This window comes from Orcinus orca, chromosome 1 (genome assembly GCF_937001465.1).
Source record: "Orcinus orca chromosome 1, mOrcOrc1.1, whole genome shotgun sequence".
In the NCBI taxonomy this organism is placed as follows: Eukaryota; Metazoa; Chordata; class Mammalia; order Artiodactyla; family Delphinidae; genus Orcinus; species Orcinus orca.
Window position 1 is genome coordinate 14,824,813 of NC_064559.1, and position 22,640 is coordinate 14,847,452.

The following is a 22,640-nucleotide window of genomic DNA, read 5'->3' on the forward strand; positions in this document are numbered from 1 at the left end:
TTAGGATAAAATGCAAGTTCATTACAATGACATGTGAACCTCTTGATGTTATAGCTTCTTCCTTCTCCAGGATCACCTCTGTTCACTAACCTGTACTCCAGCCATGCTCAACCATTTAAAGTTCCCCCAAAATACCATGTTTTCTCTCACCTTGGCCTCCATTTATTCCATCATTCATTTACTCAACAAATATTTATTGAGCACCTGCTGTATATTAGGCATGGCTCTAAGTACTGAACATTCAACAGTGGACATAAGTCTGTTCCATGCTGAGCTCATGTTCTTGTGAAGCAATACAGATAATAAGTAAATGAAATTATTTTAGATTGTGGAAAACGCTGTAGAAGAAATCAAGCAGGAAGATGAGCTGGGAAGCAGCGGAGGCAGGGAGGGAGGGGGGGAAGAAGATATCTGGTAGATAAAGTGGGGATGTCTTCTCTGAAGAGGTGATGTCTGAACCGAAAACTGGCTGGAAAGAGGTCAGCCATATCGAGAGCTGGGATTATTAGTAGGAATAATAAGCACATTGTCTCTGAGAAGAGAAAGGAAAATAACAAACACAAAGGAAGCCAAAGTAGGCGGAAGTAAGGTGAACAAAGAGAGGAGTGTTATAAAGTGAGGTCGGAGAGGCAGGCAGGTGCCACATCATCAAAACCATTTTTTTTTTTTTAAATTTTAAGGGTTGAGGGAAAATGAGAGTGCCTATTGAAAGGTACAGAGCTTTTTTTGGGGAGGTGATGAAATGTTCTAAAATTGATTGTGGTAAGGATTGGATGATTCTGAATATACTAAAAGGCATTGAATTGTACTCTGTAAATGGGTGAATTGTATGGTATGTGAATTTTATATATATATATTTTTTTTTTTTTTCATGGTACGCGGGCCTCTCACTGTTGTGGCCTCTCCCGTTGCGGAGCACAGGCTCCAGGCACGCAGGCTCAGCAGCCATGGCTCACGGGCCCAGCCACTCCGTGGCATGTGGGATCTTCCCGGACCGGGGCACGAACCTGTGTCCCCTGCATCGGCAGGCAGACTCTCAACCACTGCGCCACCAGGGAAGCCCGCAAACACTATTCTTGATAGTGAAATAGTGACATTCTCACTAAAGTCAGCAACCAGACCAATATGCTTTTGTTCAACATTACCACTGCTCCTATTCAGTGTTGTTCTGGAAGTCCTAAACAATGAAAGAGATAAGCCTTCAGAGATACAAATGTTGCATAGAAAGAAAAAAAATATCTATCTAGAAAACTCAGCATAACTAAAAAAAAACTCTTGGAACAAATAAAAGCATTTAACAGATAGTGACATTAAGATCTAAGACACTTACTGCTGTGTCTTGCTTTCCTGAATACAGGTTTCTTTTTGTGTACCACAGCTATACACTGTTTTTATTGATGATATCCCTTTCCTTGATGATTCCATGCTTCTCAAAATCAGTGATCTGGGATGTAATGCTCAGCATGGTGACTATAATCTGGGAATGGGAAGAATAATAAAACTGGAAAACTCTAAACAACTGGAATAGGTATCATTACTCCCTAGCACTAACCTCACCAGTAAATAGTCCCACTCTCTTCTGAACTCTTTCCTTTTTTTTTTTTTTTAAGATGTTGGGGGTCGGAGTTTATTAATTAATTTATTTATTTTGGCTGTGTTGGGTCTTCGTTTCTGTGCGAGGGCTTTCTCTAGTTGTGGCAAGCGGGGGCCACTCTTCATCACGGTGCGCAGGCCTCTCACTATCACGGCCTCTCTTGTTGCAGAGCACGGGCTCCAGACGTGCAGGCTCAGTAGTTGTGGCTCACGGGCCCAGTTGCTCCGCGGCATGTGGGATCCTCCCAGACCAGGGCTCGAACCCGTGTCCCCTGCATTAGCAGGCAGATTCTCAACCACTGCACCACCAGGGAAGCCCTCTTCTGAACTCTTAAAGCATCTCTGGACTCAACCAGTCATTGGGCCCCTGGAATGTTCTGCTTTGTATTGCAGTCTTTTTAGAACCTTCTGTTCCGTTTGACAGTAGTAGATGTACTGAATGACAGAGATGGGACTAAAATGATCTCAAAAGTTAAAATTTAGCAATATTTTAAAAGAGAATATTGGCTCCGTCGAATCCCCTGTGCGTCAATATAAGGGTAAACTGATACATGCAAGGTCTTATATTAGATAACTGGAGGATGGAGAACTCTGGGGATTTTCATTGTTTATAATCTTACTATGAGTCAACAATTTAATGTGGCTGTAAAAAGCTAGTATGGTGTATGTTAATACCACTGTAATGGGCAAACTAAGAGAGGCAATGCTTCTGCCTTTGCTCTGCCCTGATCACACCACACCCAGAATGTTTTGTTCAGTTCTGACTATCCCATTTTATTTTATTTATTGTTTTAATAAATTTATTTATTTTTGGCTGCATTGTGTCTTCGTTGCTGCACGTGGGCTTTCTCTAGTTGCGGCGAGCAGGGGCCACTCTTCATTGCGGTGCACGGGCTTCTCATTGCTGTGGCTTCTCTTGTTGTGGTTGTGGAGCACGGGCTCTAGAGCGCAGGCTCAGTAGCTGTGGTGCACGGGCTTAGTTGCTCGGCGGCATGTGGAATCTTCCCAGACCAGAGCTCGAACCTGTGTCCCCTGCATTGGCAGGCGGATTCTTAACCACTGCGGCACCAGGGAAGCCCTGAGTATCCCACTTTAAAAGGCATACTGAGTAGCAGGAGTATGTTTGGAGGAGGACAGCCGGGATAGTTTAAAACTATCACTTGAAGGAGACATCTATCCTGGAGAGCAAAGGAATGGGAGACATAATGACAGCCTTCAATATATGAGAGATTGTCATGTGGAGGATTCTAAGCCTGTAAGCCTCAGGGGAGAGTGGATAGAGGTACAAAAAAGCAGGTTTAGGTGCATCTAATAGTAGTAGGTGTTTAGAAACAGAGGGAGCTGTCTTGGGCAGTATTAAGTTCCTCATCACTGAAGGTGTTCAAAACCAGATTATTTGGTTATTCATTTGTTGAATAAATGATACCAGGATCCTCTTTATCCCTAGTGCATTATATGGTAGAAGACCATATAACGGTCAGCATGACCAATCAGTATGAAAAGAAACTTGAAAAGAGATCCAAGGAGTTCTCAGCAAATAAACAGAAGTATCTAGCAAAAGATGATTTAAGACTACCCTGATTTCAAGTAGAACATTTTGTCTAATTTACTGACTGAGATATAACATCAATAGAGAATATGAAGCTGAACAGGTTATGGGACCAACTTTACAAGGCTTTTTGTGTTTGTATATATGTTTAAAAGACAATCTGTAAAGATGATGTTTGAAAGATGATAGATAAGAAAATCCAAGATTAGCAAAAAAAAAAAAAAAGCTAAAGACATCAGAAGAAGGTGAAGGTATATTCAGATCTCAGATTTGAATAAGAAGTTGGTCATGAAAACCTGGGTGAAAATTATTTCAGGCAAAGGGAATGTGCGAACAGATAAAAGGTGTGAAATGAGGGTACAGTCTGCAGGAAGCTTATAATACAGAAGACAAAATAGGCAATTACACTGTAAAATGATGTCTGAAACAGTGATAAATATAAGATGTTAACAATGCAATGATAATAAAAGGTATAAGTTGTGCTAGTATTTTCTCTTTTTTGTTTTGATTTGAGTCAGTCATTGTTTCACTGATAATTTACTTTATAAAATAAAAAATAGGCATTTAAGGGCCCCAGATATAACCTAAATGAAAAGAAATGTAGGTGTCCAAGTTAACAAGTTTGGAGAGCAGGTGTAATTTGGTTTGGTTCATTTAAAACAGGTCACATACAGAACAATATTTCAAATTTACACAATAACAGTATTGAAATATCCCCTTACCTTATCTTAATGTTGAACAATTTGTCCAAAGGGAATTTTTTTTTTTTTTTTTGCGGTACATGGGCCTCTCACTGTTGTGGCCTCTCCCGCCGCGGAGCACAGGCTCCAGACGCGCAGGCTCAGCGGCCATGGCTCACGGGCCCAGCCGCTCCGCGGCATGTGGGATCTTCCTGGACCAGGGCACGAACCCGTGTGCCCTGCATCGGCAGGCGGACTCTCAACCACTGCACCACCAGGGAAGCCCCAAAGGGAATTTTAATGGGACAGAAAGAGGGTTTCTCTTGTGTGTGGAGAGAGATTGCCTGACATTCTATTTCAACTATTAAATTCTTAGTGATGACTATGATATTGGAAAGGAAAATGAATCAAAGAGAACCTATTATTTCTAGCAATCAATTTACTGGAACAACTCTGTGATCTTTTCCCAAAAGCAGTGACAGGCTAATAGCCTCTGAGGGAAAGCAGCTCTGCCAAAGAAGATGATGCCGTTGGTTTTACTGTGCTTGATAAAGAGAAAGGGTAATCACAATAGAAATGTTCATAAATTGGTAATGATGCTAGAACAGTTTCCATACCAGTGGCAGCTGCAGCCTCCATGCTCTGCTCAGTCACCTCCACATAGAACTTCTGCAGGATTTTAGACACCATGGTGCCTGAGAAGCCGGTGTCCTACTCACTGAAGGTGTCCACCATCTCCATGGCTCCCAGCATGGCCTTGAGGTCCTAGCTCTCTTCCATTTTGAACTGAGGTAAGTACAAATCCACATCACTCTTGCTCATGTTCTGTGAGCTTGCTCAGGCTCTTCATTTCTCAGTGGTGAGTTTACCCTCAAGCTCCTGCAGACCATTTATTTCATTTGACAGCAGCAGAGTCATGCTTGGATCAGCAAAATCATGCTTGCTTTGTATGGTATTTCCGGGATCTTGGCTTGCACATCCTTCAGGAAGGTGAAGTGAAGGGTCTTGCTTTGTTTCATCATCTGCATGGATTTGCTCACATCCTTGTTCAGCCAAGAGCCTCCTTCTTCAGTATTTTCTTTATCAAGGTCCTGGTCCCACTGCCCTTTGTAATAGACTGTGTCCACCAGAGCCAGGATGGCAGAGCTGCTGAGAGAGCCCTTGGGAAATGGATCCTTGATTTTTTTTCATTCGTTTGGCTTTCCACCCAGGAATTAATCTTTTTACTTTCTTCTACAGCATTTACAAAACCAGCATATTCCACACTGACTAGGTAAAATTTCCTAACATTATTCAAGTACTCCTAAAGAAATCTATACATCATTTCTCCTTAGAGTCTGTTGGTGATGTTCAGTTCAATATATATCAGTGGTTTCTTTAATTCAGAAGCTTTCGAAATTGGGGATGCACATTTCCCGACTTTTCAGCATGATCTATTGTAGCTCTTAATTTTGTGTTCATTAAAGTAAAGGACCTTAATTTTGAATGCAGTGTTTTCTCAGGCTTCTACACAGAGCAGGCCTAAGGCCAATAAGATACTGATGGGAAAAGAAAATATTGTCCTCTCTTGACTTTATGAGCTTATGAAACAGATGAAATGCAAATTGGGTGTTTGCGTCACTGAGTCATGTGCTAGTATTTTCAAACTAAAGACCTATTATGCTTTTGATTTTTTGATCTATATTTTCTTCACCTCAAGCTTTTCTTTTCCACGAATTACTGAACTGCAGAATTTTTGCCTATAAATATTTAAAAATAAAATATACCTTTTAAACTTAAAAACAATACATAGTCACTAAGTGAATATTCACTGTCTTCACAGTACACATAAACTTTTTCATAGCGCTTTCCTCAGCAGTTATGAAGAAAAATAAGTTATCCACAAACACCATTTTCTTTTTTAGTGTCTGCTAAATATGGCACATATCATGACAACATTTATAATTACAGTTCACTGCACTACCTTCTATAAGAAAGAGGCACAGCCAACAGTAGAGAACTGTTATCAATGACACTATGATAAACATGATTTACTGTATACAGTAAGACGCTGAAGAATTTTTAAACTTTGTAGTAGCCAGTCTCCAAAGATTGCCCATCTATTAGTTTTCCAGAGCGGCTGTCACAAATGACCACAAACTTGGTGGCTTAAAGCAACAGAAATTTATTCACTCACAGTTCTGGAGGTCAGAAGTCAGAAATCAAGGTGTTGGCAGGGTTGGTTCCTTTAAAGGCTCAGAGGGAGACCATTCCATACCTCTCTCCTCTTTTCTGGTAGTTTGCAGTCATCCTTGGCATTCCTTAGCTTGTGGCTGCATCACTCCAATGTCCGCCTCTGTCTTCACATCTCCTTTCCCCGCTGTGTGTCAAATCTCTTTCCCCTGTCTAGGATGATGTCATTGCAAGATTCTTAACTTTATTTCTTATGCAAAGACTCTATTTTCAAATAGTTAACATTTAGGGGTACTGGGGGCTAGGACTTGGACATATCTTTTCCAGGGGACACAATTCACCCCACTACAGTCCCCAGTGAAACACACCTCCTGGTATTCATGCCTTTGTATAGTACCCTCTTTTGTATCCAGGCGGGTCCTGTGACTCATTGGTCACCAATCTAGTGCTGCAGAAGTGATGCTGTGTGACTCCCAAAGATAGATCAGGAGAAGTCTTGCAGTCTTCATCTTGGTCTTTTGGAACCTCCACTCTGGGGCAGCCAGCCACAACTTATAATGTCTTACCACCCTGCTTGTTGTATCACAGGGAAAGTACCTGAGAAAATGTGGAGAGTAAGCACGGTCCATCTGAGCCTAAGCTTCCAGACTTCCTATCCTAAGCACCAGGTGAGTAAAGTTTTCTGCAATTTCAACCACCCTAACCTCCAGTTAAATAGCACCAAAAGACCCCACTCGATGTTACTTGGGGCTTCTATTGGTTACTCAGCCAAGGACGGTCCAAATTCCTAACCCACAAAAATATGAGATCTAATAAAACGGTGGTGTTGCTTTAAGCCACTAAATTTTGTGGTGATTTGTTAATAGCAAGAGATAAACAGAAAAAGTTACTTTGAATTTCTATTTTTCTATTGAAAATAAATAAATCACATATTAAAATAAGGGGACCAATAATAGTTACATAAATTTAATTGTAAGGAACCCATTTATAATTAAAGCATCAAGAATCCTATTAGATAAGGAACTAAATTATTCCTCTTCCAGTTCTTACAAATCCATATGTGCACTTGACATTTAACTCATGTCTTTAGTTTTTAAGTCTTCACGTGTGTTATTAGGTGGGTTATTGAGTAAGCATAGTATATTATAGATTGCTTTACATGCATTTATCCACTCATTCATTCAACTCAACATTTATTGAGACCCTTCTATAAGTCAAGCACAGTGAATAATGTTGGAGACCCAAAGATGAATAATACATAGCTCTTGGCATTGGAGGGCTCAGGTTCAGTGACAATAGTGGGTTGGTTTATATCAGAGATTTGCATCTGAAAGATTCTCCAAAGCAGGATCTACAAATCTTTCTTTAAGAAATAAGTCAACTTTCCCTCCAGTGATGAAACATCAGATCTTTGAATACTTGTATCCTTCTCATTGGACTGGGCTCAGTGTACATGCCTTCTCAAAGAGGCCTTCTTTGACAACTGTATCTGAAGTTCCCCTTCTCTGATTTCATCCCTTTTAATCCTATCATATCCTTTTGTTGTCTTTATTAAACTTATTATTTTATGAAATTAGCTGGTTTATTTTTTGCCTCATCCCACTATAATGTAAGCTCCACGAATTTAGAGACCTTATTTTTGTTCACTACATATTCCTAGCACAAAGAACACTGCCTGGCACATAGTTAAAATGTTAACTTAAAAAATGTTGTTGAAAGAACAATGTATCAAAATTACTGTAGTATGTGTTGAAACCTTTTATGGTGCCCTCTCTATAAGAAACCTTGAGAATGTCTCTGTATTTAATTTAATTCTGGTCTCTGTATTAGCACAGTTGTGCTTTCCTCAACATATAGTAAATATTTTTCCTCTTGGCTTTTATTCCAATTTTTTAGCTCATCCCAAGAGGGTGAATAGAGTTTCATGCCATCTATTTAGTGTTCTAGGTTCTCTCTTGATGTCACCTTCCTTTTACATTCTTATTGTCTGCTTTCCACAATTAAAATGATTTGTTTTATCATGTTTCTAAGTGAGGAATTGAAGGATTTACTCCTCAGAACAAGATAAGGCAATATAAGTAAATAAGTATGATTTAAACTTGGTAAGATCCCAGGTGACTCTTTTCCATTTTGCAAGTCTCTCATAGACCTGTTTTCCTGATATCCCTCAAACTAGCTGGTCAAAGAGCAGGCCCAGGGCTTTCCTGGTGGCGCAGTGGTTGAGAGTCCGCCTGCCGATGCAGGGGACACGGGTTCGTGTCCCGGTCCGGGAAGATCCCACATGCCGCGGAGCAGCTGGGCCCATGAGCCATGGCCACTGAGCCTGCGCGTCCGGAGCCTGCACGTCCAGAGCCTGTGCTCCGCAACGGGAGAGGCCACAGCAGTGAGAGGCTCGCGTACCGCAAAAAAAAAAAAAAAAAAGAGGCCCACATTTCTGCATTTGCCCTAAAATGGGATGAATCATAAACGATTCTAGTTTGGTAATGAGTCACTAATAGGCAAAAATGTAAAGTTTTGTTCTTAAGCCCTTTCTAGGCACTTGTGGTCAGTGCTTTCCAAAAGGACAGCTCTTAGGTTCCTGGCCCAAAACTCTTGCCTCATTCCCTTTGCTCAGCAAAACTCAAACAATAAAAAGAAACATTCAATATCTAATTTATTCTTTGTTCTAAGATAAGAATTAACACATAGTTGCAAGAATACCTAAATTTTGTAAGATAAAAGATGCAAATTTATTTATTTTAAAAAATTTATTTATTTTTATTTTTGGCCGTGTTGGGTCTTCATTGCTGAGCACGGGCTTTCCTTAGCTACAGAGAGCAGGGTCTACTCTTCATTGTGGTGCATGGGTTTCTCATTGTGGTTGCTTGTCTTGTTACAGAGCTTGGGCTCTAGGCGCATGGGCTTCAGTTGTGGCACACGGGCTCAGTAGTTGTGGCTCACACGCTCTAGAGTGCAGGCTCAGTAGTTTTGGTGCACAGGCTTAGTTGCTCCACGGCATGTGGGATCTTCCCGGACCAGGGCTTGAACCCGTGTCCCCTGCATTGGCAGGCGGGTTCTTAACTACTGCGCCGCCAGCGAAGTCCTGCAAATTTATTTTCATTGTTTCATAATTCTTAATTATATTTTTCAAAGTCAATGTTTAAAAAATTAATTAATTAATTAATTTATTTTTGGCTGTGTTAGGTCTTCGTTGCTCCACCCAGGCTTTCTCTAGTTGCAGTGAGCGGGGGCTACTCTTCGTTGCGGTGCGCAGGCTTCTTATTGTCGTGGCTTCTCTTGTTGCAGAGCATGGGCTCTAGGCGTGCAGGCTTTAGTAGTTGTGGCACGTGGGCTGAGTAGTTGTGGCTTGCAGGCTCTAGAACTCAGGCTCAGTAGTTGTGGCGCATGGGCTTAGTTGCTCTGCAGCACGTGGGATATTCCTGGGCCAGAGCTCTAACCCGTGTCCCTTGCATTGGCAGGCAGATTCTTAACCACTGTGCCACCAGGGAAGTCCTCAAAGTCAATTTTGTATCACTCCCCACTGCCCCAGCAATCAATGGCTTTCTGTCCTTTTCCCTGTACCAATTATGATAGAGCAGGAAGGACCCATAGTATATGACAGGCATTGTGGGGAATCCAAGGATGTCTGTAAGATAAGGTTTCAGCAAACAAGAATGTGGAGAGCTAGCAGAGTGTGCAGAAGGGAAATCAATTTCAACAAAGAGGTGGAAAGGTGCCGTATACATAGGATCACCTGGGGGACTTGATAAAATGAGATTATGGATCCCAGCCCTACAGATTCTAATAGGAAGGTAGGGGTAAGGGGACTGGTCCTGTTCTGATGCAGGTACCTTACCTACTCTGGAGGATGGCCATACATAAGACGGAGCCATCTCTGATAGTGGGTTAGGACAGGCACGGATAACGCCTCTATAGCTGTATTAAGCACTCAAGGTTCATATTTAATTTAAGCAACACTCACTTCCTAGTGATAATAGAGATGTCTTTGGGAAATTGAGATATTTCTGTAATCAGTCCTTGGTCCCTTACGCTCTAATACCGGCCCCTGGAGTATGCTTGCATAACACTCGCCAGCACACAGTCACAAGGTTTAAGAGGAGGACACACAACCCTCTAAAAGGCACGCTTGCACAGCCCAGGCAAACAGAGCCAAGACAAACTGGGGCAATGGCTTTTAGCATTGCCTTTTATAAATAAACCCTTTATTATTCAAGTAGGAAAATCACTTTTGAAAATACATTCTTCTTTTGAAAGAACTGAGGAAACATGAGAAAAACCTCCCCCATCCCCAGTGTAAACATGGCTGTTGGTCTACATGCTGCCAGGACTTTTTTTGTGTTTACATACAGTGCCCCCCAACAGTATGATCTCTGGTGGCCTCGGCCTGCAGTGGCTTGAAGCAGGGTTTCGGTTCCCAGCCAGAGATTGAGGGTGGGTCACAGAGCGCCAAATCCTAGCAATTAGACCGGTGGTCAGTGACAAAACCTGGCCGTTCGGCTTTGCAGAAAAGAATTCCCACAAAGACAGAAAGTAGTGAAACAAGTAAAGTATTTATTAGGAGGAAAAGAGTACAGTACATGTGGATAGACACACGGGAGGACTCTGAGAGAGTCGTGCCCTTGGCGTAGTTTAAATTACTAATGAGGGGCATTTCTTCCGGGTTCCCTTTGGCCAATCATTTTGATTCTCCTGGTGCTGAGTCCATGTTTGGCTTATCTCACGTTCCTCCCATGTGCACACGCATCTCTCAGCCAAGATGGATTCCAGCGAAGAGGCCTATGGGCAGCTTGGCATCACTCCCCTTTTGACCTCCAAGGAGCTCTCTAGTCGGGAAGGTCTCCTCGACTTCGAGAAGGAGAAATAGGTGGTCTCTTATCTTTTACCTGCGCAGGGCCCAGCCTCCTCTCTTGACTGCCCTGCTATTGGTATTTCGGGGTTTCTGTCCACAGGGAACGAACTCCAATTAATCACCCTGGGGGCGGGGCGCCCATCTACCTCCTGCCTCAAGTATACCACCCGTTTGTGCGTTTTGTTTTGGGCTTCCGGTGAACGCCCATCACACTGCAGAAACCGTCTTACCACTTACTTTTCTCGCTTTACGAACTGTCGAAAAATGTCGTGAGTTTCAGCGTTTCTCCCCCTTCAGCGGCTTGAAACTGCACGTTGGCCCTCGTGACCCTAGATGCCCGGGGCACGGTCGAAGGTCCCCGGAGCAGCCGCCAGACGGCTGCGGCGGGCGGTGATGACGCACTGTGCTGTGCGCCAAGACGCTGGCTGCGGCGCGGGGGAGGGGCGAAGGCTTCCGCAGCGTCAGGCGTGCGCACACGTTGCACCTTCTCGCCTTGGGCGAGTCGGGGGTGTTTTCGGGTGGCAGGGCAGGCGCACCGATAGACCGGCGGAGCAGAGCAGATGGCGACGCTCTGTCTGACTGTGAATTCGGGAGACCCTCCGCTGGGTAAGGGCCCGGGGCCGCCAACCTGTGTGGGTTGCATCAGCCCGGTAGGGTGCGGGGCGGGGAAAGTCGCCGCGCCCAGTCTTGGCGCAGTGACGGTCACGGTCTGGGAGGATAGGCCTGCCTCTCACCCCCAAAGTGTACGCGGGGTAGGCTCCGCGCCCCTCGCCCTATGTCCCTGGCAGGTGGATTTGCTCCTGAAGACGTTTTTCTGGGGCGTTGAGGTGGGCGCTGTGTGAGCCGGGGCAGGGCCACCCGAGGCTCAGCTTCGGACCTTCTCTCCCAGAGGGATGACTCCCAGCTTACTCTCCTCTCCCTTTTAGAAATGTCTACTGGAGACCGAGCACCGGACGTAGAAATAACATTTTTAGAACTTGAAATCCCATTACTTCGCTCTCCCTCTTTTAGCGTTTTCCCCTAAATCCACTTATCTTTACCTCCCTTCCTTCGTCCTCAGAAAAGATCTTCAACCCCCTTGACTTAACTTTTCTTTACGTTTCATGGGGTTCAAAGGGAACGAGGAAGATGGTCGTAGAAGCATTTAAAATGTTAACCGAGGTTGCATTTATATTAGTTAAAGGTTGAAGGGTGATTGCTGGAACACCCAAGTACACTGCGGACTGATGGGGTTGGTTTACTACACATCCGATGGAGGTAGTAAACGTCAGAGAAAAGGTCGGACTTGTCATCTTCCTGATACATCTTAAATTCGATTTGGAATTGCATTTTCAACGTGGCCAAGGTTACTGTGGATAGATAGCTTAGACTTTCTGCTGTTTTTTTCTGTTGCTTTCAGAAATTACACAAAATAATCAGTTTATTGAGCTCATATTTGCTAATGCATTTCTTAACATATGCATGCAAGTACTTTTCTAATGTTTGAGAGGCCTAGACTTTTAGATACAGTTGCCCACATAGGGCTGATGATTACTCAGTACGTTCTCATGACAGGGTGTTTAGTGTCTGTTGGAACAAAAAACACAATTTAATAGACATTTAAAATACTTTAAAAAATGATCTTTTAGCATATTGGTTCAAATAATTATGGGCTAACCTCACACAAATCACTGAACTCTGAAAGAACTGGGTTTGATTCTGCAGTTGGAAAGCACTAAACAGTGTGACCTCATGGTTAAGGGCAACGACACTTGCTTCTTGGAGACCAGGTCCGTCCTGACTGCCACTTACTAGTTGTGGAACCTTGGCAATTCCTTTTTTGGCATCTCCCACTGTTTCCTTGTTTGAGAAACATGGAATAATATCTCCCACATACAGTTGCTTGCTAGAATCAAATGAGACTGCAGGTCAAGTTCCTGACACACTGTAGATACTCAATAAATAGCTGTCATTTTTACTGATGTAATTTAGAAAATCACCCTGAATATGATAGATCTGTTTCCTTAGTGACTACTGAGAATCACATCTGCCAGTATACTGGAAGTGGGTCTTAAAGAAATTTGTTGTCATTGTGAACTATAGTCCAATTATAGAATATATGTTTCTATTTGCTTCTCTCCCTCCTTTTTTTGTTTTTGATTTAATTGTTCCCAATTGTTTAATTCAAATACATTCTGTTTTTAAATAATCAATATAATTAGATGAAACGTTCAGAAAAACAGATTGCATTGTGAGAATTTCCCTTATTTTACATGCATTCACCATCTTTTTTACTGTTAAAATAAGTTCACACTTAAAAAGGTATAAGAATAGAACAAAGAACATTTTTTCTCCAGTGCCTTTGGAGAGCATACTGCAGGTAATGATGCTTCAACACCCCGGAATACTCCAATATACATCTCTCTTAAGTAAGAAAACTATATGACTTCACAGGACCATTAAAATCAGGAAATACACATTGATACAATTCATCCATCTTCGTAGTGCAAGGATCAAAATCTAGGATCATACCTTGCACCTACTCATCACGTCTCCCCAGTTTCTTTCAATCTGGGATGGTTTTTTTAGTCTTTCATAGGTTTAACCTCTCTGGAGATTACAGGCCGCTTACTTAAAGAATGTCCCCTGATCAGGTGTTTCATGGTCCCTCATGACTAGATTCAGGCTACAGATCTTTGGCAGAAATAGCATAGAAACAATTCGTTGTTCTTCATTGCAGCCCAATAATTGGTACCTGAATTTTTCCCATTACTTATGATCTAATCTTGAGTACTTAAGATGGTGTCTGACAGCTTTCCCCACTGCAGAGTTTTCCATTTTGCAGTTAACGGGCATTTTGTGTGATGCTCTGGTACCATGTAAACATTTCACTCCCCATCAAACCTTTACCCACTGGATTCAGCATCCGTTGGTGCTTCCTGCCCAACTTGATTATGATTAAGATGATGCCGGATGGTGACCTTCCATTCTGCCGTTCTTTCCACATGTATTAGTTGGCATTTTTTTGTGAGAAGATCTTTTTCTCGTTTAAAAAAAATTCATAGCAAAATATACTTAATAGGTTATACTCAAATTATTTTTCATTTTCTGTTTTTAAAGTTAAAAATTTTTATTTTTAAAATTAGTTTTATTGAGTTACAAGTTGCATATAATAAAGTTTGCCAGTTTTAAGTTGTAAATTGATTGACAGATGTGTACAGTGTGTAACCACCAAAATAATGAAATAAAATACTTCCCTCACTTCAGAAAGTTCCCTCATGCCCCTTTGCAGTCAGTCCCCTTCCCCCATCTCTGGCCCTTGATAGTCACTGATCTGCTTTCTGTCACTATTTTTTTCTGCTTTTCCTAGAACTTCATATACATTGAGTCATATGAAACTATTCTTTTGTACATAGGATAGTTCTTTGAGATTCATCTATCTTGTTGCCTGTAATAGGAATTCAGTTTCAAAATTTGCTGTATAGGATTCTTTGGTGTCGGTATTCTAAAACTTAGATTATTTACTTTAGTGGTTAAATTGGCTCTATTTGCCAGTGGGAGCCCCTCCAGGCTGACCTCTCTTATCATTCTTTGAGTACTTCTTGCTTTCTAGCACAGTGAAATTTTCCAGGTTTATCTTGTACCTTCCCTACCACAGCCCTGTCTCCAGTGGAGCGTGGTATTTAGAAACCAGTATCTGGTTACCAGTTGTCCATCTTAGATAAATTAAGGACAACGGATTAATGAATATTTAGTAAACTTTATGATGTGTTGAGAGGCACGTATCACTGTTTTAGAATATGAGTTCTGGACTGCCGTAGACCTGCGTTCAAATCCTGACTGCCACATATTAATCAAGGACTTTGGGCTAGTTATTTAACCCCTCCAAGCCTCAGTTTTCTCTTCTATAAAACAGGTGCCTACCTCTTAAGGTTACTACAGAGATTAAAAATGATAATGAATGTAAGGCATTTAGCACAGTCCCCACCACATAGTAATCACTCTAATACTATCAACAATAGCTTTTATACAAGGAACTATTCTAATTTCTTCTTTTCTCCTGAGAGAGGGAAAGATTAATTTCAGTGTCCCTAACTGGACACTGAGTATATTCAAAAGCAGTTGGATTATGCCAGGGAATGGTTTCTGGTTTGTTACTTCTCCAAGACCAGAAGGCCATACTTTGCGTCTACAGACTCTAGGGAAAAATGTTTACTCCTTGCAGGTCTTAATACTGGTTTGTTGACTCATTCTCATTGCTTTATGATTCAGGTTTTAAATACCACATTGTTTATAAAGAGAAATCTTTTCATCTCATTTTTAGGAGCTTTGTTGGCAGTAGAACATGTGAAAGACAACGTCAGCATTTCTGTTGAAGAAGGGAAAGAGAATATTCTTCATGTATCTGAGTAAGTGCTTTTATATCTGGTTTTCAGTACTGAACAGCATTTTTAAAATATTTAGGATTAAATGTTATGCTTGTTTCACTTGCTAACTGGTAAACGGTCCCTAAAAAGAAATACACTTTCTTCCTCATTCTAAAAGAACTATATCCAGAGACATATCTGTCAGCACACTATCTGATCATATATCTAACCTGTCAGAAAGAAACTAGAGATGTACAGAAGGATTTATATATATGGGTTTTTAATTCTGTTGTAATGTATTCTGGTGGAAAATTGGAAGTTTTTAAAATCAGTAATAATAGGAAATAAATTTGGTAAGTCCACAGCATAGAATATTAGGCATCTGTGAAAAAAAGGCTTATGAAGAATTTTTAATGGTGGATATATTCATAATCTAATGTTAGTAAAAAAGCAAGACATAAATGTAAAATTACATATCTACAAAGAAAAAAATGAGAAGTATACAGCACTTTTTTTTTTTTTTTTTTTTTTATACAGCACTTTTAATATTATTTCTTTATGAGTTTTGGAATTGTGGGGTTGTTTTTTTCTTTTTGCTTCTCTGTGTCTTCAAAATTTTCTGTAATGAGCATATACTGTATGTTCTTGATTAAGATGGATTATTTGCATCCCAGGATATAGGGAAGATTGCGTGCCCTCGGACTTATCTCTTTCTTTTGGAACCCACTGAAAAGAATTTAAAAGAACTGGGAAGGGAAACATTATCTTGTTTAACGAAACTAAGGAATAAACACAACATGGTTTCAGGTCCTTTTAAGAATATTTTGCCAGATGATGGGATTTGGACCACATTGAAAGAGGGTTTCAAGGGTATTCTCAAGCAGGATGCAGAATTCTGAAATGGTTTAAATGGTCTATAATAAACTGACAGAAAGACTTGTATTGGGGAAGGGCAACGTATGCAACGTATACAACGTATGTATGATTGCTCTTCATGTACAATTTTTACTTTTCCGTGGAATTACCGTTGTTTGCTTTGTTCTCTTCTGAAGCCTTTCTGATTCCTATCTTTTCCGTGTGACTTCAGGAAGTTTGCGGACATCTTCCCTTAGGATTCAGTATTTAGAAATTTCACAATAATATGCTTTAGTCTGGATCTATTTTTCATCTGTTCTTCTGGGTGCTTGATTGCTCCCTTTAATGTGGAAACTTAGAAATCCTCTTTTGGGGAATAAGAAAATATTTTCTGTGATCACTTTCCATTTTCTGTTCTTTATGTGGGTGCTGGGATTTGTCCTCTTATTTTCTTAAAGTGTCACCTTCACTCTCCTTTTTTTTTTCATTTTTCCTCACTTTCTGGAGAGTTCTTCAACTTTTTTTATTCTGTTTTTCTATTGAGTTTTTGTTTTTGCTGTTACCTTTTTTGTATCTGAGCTTTCTGTTATTTATTATCTAGATATAGTATCCTGTTCTTATTTTACGATTGCACTGTGTTTTGTTTTGTTTTTTTTTTTTTTGCGGTACGCGGGCCTCTCACTGTTGTGGCCTCTCCCTTTGCGGAGTACAGACTCCGGACGCACAGGCTCAGCGGCCATGGCTCATGGGCCCAGCCGCTCTGCGGCATGTGGGATCTTCCCGGACAGGGGCACGAACCCGTGTCCCCTGCATTGGCAGGCGGACTCTCAACCACTCCGCCACTAGGGAAGCCCTGCACTATATTTTTTAATTGCTCAGAGGAAATTTATTCACTTACTTTTAAAGTTTTCTATTCCTTGATTTGTTCAGTTTACATCTGTGTGTTTGTTTTGGTTGCTACCTTTTAAGTTAAAGGCTTTCTTCAGATATTTGGTAACTTCTTATGGTTTTCTTAGATGTTGACTGGGAGAGTAAAGCTATTTACAAGTTCTGAACTCCAAGGTGAGCCTGTCAGTTCTGAGCTTTACTCTGGGGCGATCTGACTGAGCTGCTCATTTGAAGGAACTTCTGGTGTTAGCATCCTTGGTTCTTTTCTTCCTGGGTGGATCAGATTATCTATCCAGAGATGACTTTCAGTCTCCTGTTCGGAAGGTGAAGGAGAGCTGGTGCCAGAATATTTTGGGAGCTGAGGGTGGGAAGAAAACTGAGGATCTCAGCATCCAGTATACGTGTATTCTTTTATTCTCTTTGTTACCTCTATAGCCCAACTTGCACCTGTGCCAGATTTCCCCCATTTGAGAGACCCTCTGTTTTAGTCTTTAGAGAATAAGGCTCCGGTTTTTGCCAGGATTGGGTAAGGGGAGTAGCCAAGCTCTGCAGCATAGGGTTTGGAGCTATCTGTGTTTCTGACTGATTTTTAAGTAGACTTTCAACCAAGCCTCCTTATTTTAGTCCCAATTCACTCTCACTTCCAAGGATACCTGGTTTCATTGATTCGTAAGTCTTTAGAGGATTCTAAAATTTAAATTGGCTTGGTTTTCAGCTTTGTCCACTGTCCAGTTAAGATTCAGTTTTTTCAGGCCTATTAACTCCATCTGCTTTCTAGCTTCTGAAATTTTACTGCTATTGTCTCTTCTCCTTAGTCTCTTTTTCCTTATAGGATCAGTTTTGATGAGGTTTGATCTACCATGTTTACCTGCAAGTTGATAAAACCAGCTTCTTTATGATGGTATATCCTTGGCTTCATTGCCTTGATTTATTTTAAATCACTTTATTCTCGATATCCCAATTTTCCTATTTTCACCACTGAATAGACATGTAGAAACCAATAGTTTTAGAAAGATAAAACATCATGTAGATAGTCTACTCTGAAGTGAATTATTGGATTTAGCTGAACATCTCAAAACAAATTAGAATTTGATAGAACAGAGTAAAGAACAAATTAGATCTATTTTTTTACTATACTAGAAAATACATGGCGTATATTTGTATCTTTTATAAGATTTCTATTTTTACATTTTTCATAAGTCTCATGACTTACTGATTTGCTAGAGCCACAGTAATATTTTATCTCATACTTATATATTCTAGAAATGTGGTATTCACGGATATAAATTCCATACTTCGCTACTTGGCTAGAATTGCAACTACAGCTGGGCTATATGGCTCTAACCTGTTGGAACATACTGAGGTAAGGAATGAACGTTTCCTTGGGTGTGTTTTATTTTGTTTTGATTTAGGCTTTGGCTCTTTTGCGAACTTCATTTTATTGTTGGCTTATGGACTATTACTCTATTTAAGGATATTAACAGAGTGTTAATCAGAGACCAAGTTAAGGAATTCTCATCTGTTTTTATTTTCAGAAAAAAAGTCTTAGCTCCTAAGTTTGCACTTTCAAACCCATACCAGCTGTTGGGTCATTTAGTGCTGTCTTCCTCTTCCTGGATTCCTAGAATTTCATAGCTGGATGTGACTGCAAAGGTCATCTTATGCTCTTATGCAGCTTTCTTACCTGGCAGATGAGGCAGCAGTTCTTGAAAAGTTACAAGGGCCCAGGGTCACACACATTTTCCTTTTTAAGTATATACGTTATTAGCTATAGCAGTAGTAGATTAACTTTCAATACGGCACTGTAGATGCCTTTTTTTTCCCTGTTTGTATTCAGCTCTAACTTTCCTAAATCTTACAAAATTCAGAATACAAAGAATAGTTTCCAAGTATTTACTTTTAAATTCCGCAAGTGGATGAATCTGTTTGGCTGGGTGCTGTCTGTTGCATTCGGTCAGGCTCCTTATTCCTTCCTGCTTCCAGTTCTCATATTTTCCTTTTTCTTCCCTGAAGTGCCTCTTCACACCCCTGCAAAAAAAAAAAAAAGAAAACAGAGAAAAATAACCATATGTGTTTAAGTGCCAGTTTAGATCCCAGGCAATTACAGTTAAATCCACGTAATGGTAAATTCTGTAATTGAGATGAGACAGGCATGGTTCTAACTGAGGTTGTTTGTTTGCTTGTTTGTTTAACTCTAAACCCTGGGATGCATTTCTTTTCACAGATTGATCACTGGTTGGAGTTTAGTGCTACAAAATTGTCTTCATGTGATTTGTTTACTTCTGCAATCAACGAACTCAGTCACTGCCTATCTCTGAGAACATACTTAGTTGGAAACTCCTTGAGCTTAGCAGATTTATGTGTTTGGGCCACCCTAAAAGGTATCAGTAATTCTTCTTGAAGAATTTCTATTTTAATTATTTAATATTTTGCTGGATAAGAGGTACATATATTTCTACGTATATGAGCATCTATCTACCTCATGGCAGTCACTTAGGACTTTCTCACAAAGGAACGACCTCCCTGGCTATTTTATTCCTCTCCGGTTACAGGAATTCCCCATCCTCTGCTGTCCCTGGAGGTTGGCCCCATCTTGCCACTGCAGCTCCTCTCTTGCCTTTGGAGCTGGCCTTGTTCCTCATCCCATTTATGTCAGCACCTTTCCTGTCTCAGCCATTACTTAACTCCAGTTACTGTTGTTTCTGGTTGTTCAGTATGTGTGTGGGGGCCGGGGTGAGCTGGAGTTGTTTCTCTGGGAGGTCACTTTTTCCATCTTCTATGAGTAGTCAGAATATGGGATTGATGAGAGACACAAAGGGGGCTTGAATTTTGTTAGTTTATTTAAAAAACAAAACCCTGCAGCAAATATGCCAAAATGTTTTATCATTCTTTAAATCTGGGTTATGTGAGCGTTTTTAAAATTTCTTTAATATACTCTGTACCTTTTTTTTGGGCCACGCCCCGCGGTTTGCAGGATCTTAGTTCCCTGACCAGGGATACTGAACCTGCGCCCTCGGCCGTGAAAACATGGAGTCCTAACCACTGGGCCACCAGAGAACTCCCTCTCTGTACTTTTTTTTGTGGCTTAACCTTTTCTCCAAATTAAATTAAATTGTTATAATAATAACCAATGTAAAATGAAGGACTTTCCTAGCTAGAACTTTTCATCTGTAGGTTTATGACATTTTGGTCTTTTGATTTTTGAGTTAATGTTCATAAAAGGAAGATAATATCTTATGGAGGTAGCTTTGTGATGCTAAAGAATTACGTAAACTTTCCTTCAGTACCATTTTTGATATTACAACTGAAGAAAAGAGCTACTTCTTGATCTTGATTTTTATTTTGTTCTCTAGTGGATCCACTTAAAGCTTTTCCTCAATTATGAAATGTAGCATTGGCCTTGTAGTGGGTGTGTGGCAGCAGTGAGGGCAGGATTTAGGATTCACTCTAGTGAACTGAAATGAAAAAATACTTTAAATTAATTTTTATGAATTCTTAAAATATGTTGAAGTATTAGAAATCACTTCCATGTGTACCCAGATTTTTAAAATTGCATTATAGAAGCACAGCTTTAAGCCATCTCATTTACTTAAATTAACCACGACTGGAACTTTGCTTTTGAATTTGCAGATATGTTGAATGGTTTTAAAATTATGTTTGCTAATAGGAAATGCTGCATGGCAGGAACAGTTGGAACAGAACAAAGCTCCAGTTCATGTAAAACGCTGGTTTGGTTTTCTTGAAGCCCAGCAGGCCTTCCAGTCAGTAGGTACCAAGTGGAATGTTTCAACAAGCAAAGCTAAAGTGGTAAGCCTTTAAAATTTTTTTTAATGCTCACATCTTGTCTGCCTGAGATCTTAGATCTGAAAAGAAAATTATGTTCATAGTTCGGTGGTTTTTTTTTTTTTTCCCTGATCAATTAAAAAGGATCTTCTTGGAAGAATTTGTCATTGTTGAGTCTTGGCTTGCCTTTAACTGCTTGCCTACGTTAAGCCTTAATCTTCATAATTATATTTCTAGATGATTATGATCATCTAGTGTGCGTCCCTTAGGAAATCCAAAGTCCAAGTAACTAAAATTATTTTATAACTATACCATCTTTTCTTCCTCCCAGATTTTCTATTCTCTGGGTTTTGAACCATTGTGACCTTTGAGTCCTGGGGTTCTGTAGAGCCTTTTTGTTGATTCTGTAGGAAGATGTGACACTGAATACCGTAGAAAAAGGCCTTCCCCCCAGTTAGCGTTGCTCTACTTTGATCTGTTTACATATTACAGAGAATATGTTTACATATTTACATATTACAAATTTTACTCCGATGCAGTACAATTTGAAAACTGTTGTCTGCTTGGGTAAAGACACCACAGTCACCTCAGTTGTTCTGAGAAAGTATTCACCACTTTCACCTCTAACTGGTCAACAAGTTCCATTATTATTTCTTGTATCTATAGATTTGTTTTCTCTCTCCACTGCTGTTGATTTTTATTGAGACCTCATTACCCCCAGTTTGTTTTAAGACCATAATCTCATCACTGAACTTCCTTTTTTTTTTTGGTCTCTTCTTTTTTCTCGTTGAGACTTTGCACTGTACTGGGTATAGTTTTAGAAAATACAGATAAGTAATTCCATACCCCTGAGGATTCCCCATTGCCAGAAACATAAAAGTCAACCTTATAAAGGCCTTCATGTTTTGGACTTAATCGACTGTCAGCGTCTTGCCTACCCACTCAACATGCATTCCTAACATTGCACTGCTTTTCCCTGACTTTGAGTCTTACCTGTGCTGTTATTCCTTTTCTTAGAATGACTGCCCTGGTATACTCTCCATCTGATACATTTGCATTTATTTTTCAAGGTGCAGCTTGGTTCTTGCCTCCTTTTAAGCATTTTCCTGATGATCCTAAATGCTGTTGGTTAACTTCAGCTGATTTTGAATCTTCAAGTGCAGGGACAGTATTCTAGCCAGTTTTTTCTCATAACCATGCTTGGTGCATAGTGGGTACTGAGTAAGTATTTGTTGAATGAATTTATTTTTTAAGCATTTAACCATGTAACTATTTTTGTTGTTGTTCTGCTTTTCAGGTACCTGAGAAAAAGCAAGATGTTGGGAAATTTGTTGAGCTTCCAGGTGCTGAGATGGGAAAGGTTACTGTCAGATTTCCTCCAGAGGCTAGTGGGTAAGAAAATATAACTTACAATTGGGTACATTTAGTGGAAAAGCTTTAAGACAGTTATCAAATACTTTAAAAATCAATAGGTTGATATACAGAAGGAAATAAGTAAGATTTTAATTGTGGGAGTTAAAATTCTAAACATCTTAATAGTTTTAAAATTATTGATAGTTAATTTATAAAAAGTTTGTAGTTTTCGCTTATTAAAGCAATAGGAAAAATAACATTTTAATTTTATTCCAGGCAGAATTTTAATTGTAAATAGAAAAACATCCATTAATAGAAAGGCTTAAGTTTTATTTACATTTTGAGATTTTGGGGGTATCTTTTAATAAGGGTTTGTATTTGTACCCTGAGCAATCCTTTCAGTTAGCAGAAGAAGTTATGGTAGACGTATTTTAAGTTATTTTTTTTCCCAGATAAAGTAAGTGGAGTCCTGAAAAGCCCATTCCTATTCATTTGTTTCCACTATTAGTAGGTTTCAAAACGCTTTTCACTCTTGGCAGCCATAGAAAATAATAATATATGACTAGCTTGTT

The 22,640-nt window shown here is 40.1% G+C and overlaps 1 protein-coding gene, 1 long non-coding RNA gene and 1 pseudogene across 6 annotated transcripts in view; 1 reads left to right on the forward strand and 2 right to left on the reverse strand.

Annotated features, from left to right (window-relative positions):
- Positions 1 to 4,261: 4,261 nt before the first annotated feature.
- Positions 4,262 to 6,111, reverse strand: LOC101287553 (serpin B4-like; annotated as a pseudogene).
- A 4,414-nt stretch (positions 6,112 to 10,525) lies between these two features.
- On the reverse strand, positions 10,526 to 11,272 carry LOC125961975 (uncharacterized). Its single transcript, XR_007473207.1, has 2 exons — positions 11,081 to 11,272; positions 10,526 to 10,839 (listed from the first exon to the last, which is right to left on the reverse strand). It is a non-coding gene; the product is annotated as an uncharacterized LOC125961975 (long non-coding RNA).
- Positions 11,273 to 11,278: 6 nt separating this feature from the next.
- The window catches only part of EPRS1 (glutamyl-prolyl-tRNA synthetase 1), a 66,758-nt gene continuing 55,396 nt past the window's right edge, over positions 11,279 to 22,640 (forward strand). For 3 of the 5 annotated variants that reach the window (XM_049701233.1, XM_033430452.2, XM_033430453.2), the window contains exons 1-6: positions 12,080 to 12,188; positions 15,147 to 15,231; positions 18,196 to 18,295; positions 19,157 to 19,313; positions 20,600 to 20,739; positions 22,013 to 22,107. In XM_049701233.1, coding sequence (XP_049557190.1) covers positions 12,095 to 12,188; positions 15,147 to 15,231; positions 18,196 to 18,295; positions 19,157 to 19,313; positions 20,600 to 20,739; positions 22,013 to 22,107 — 671 coding nt within the window. In that variant the 5' untranslated portion in view covers positions 12,080 to 12,094. Of the gene's footprint in view, positions 11,450 to 12,079; positions 12,189 to 15,146; positions 15,232 to 18,195; positions 18,296 to 19,156; positions 19,314 to 20,599; positions 20,740 to 22,012; positions 22,108 to 22,640 lie in introns of those variants that run through there. The other 2 variants (XM_049701249.1, XM_004271024.3) reach the window with 2 other exon arrangements.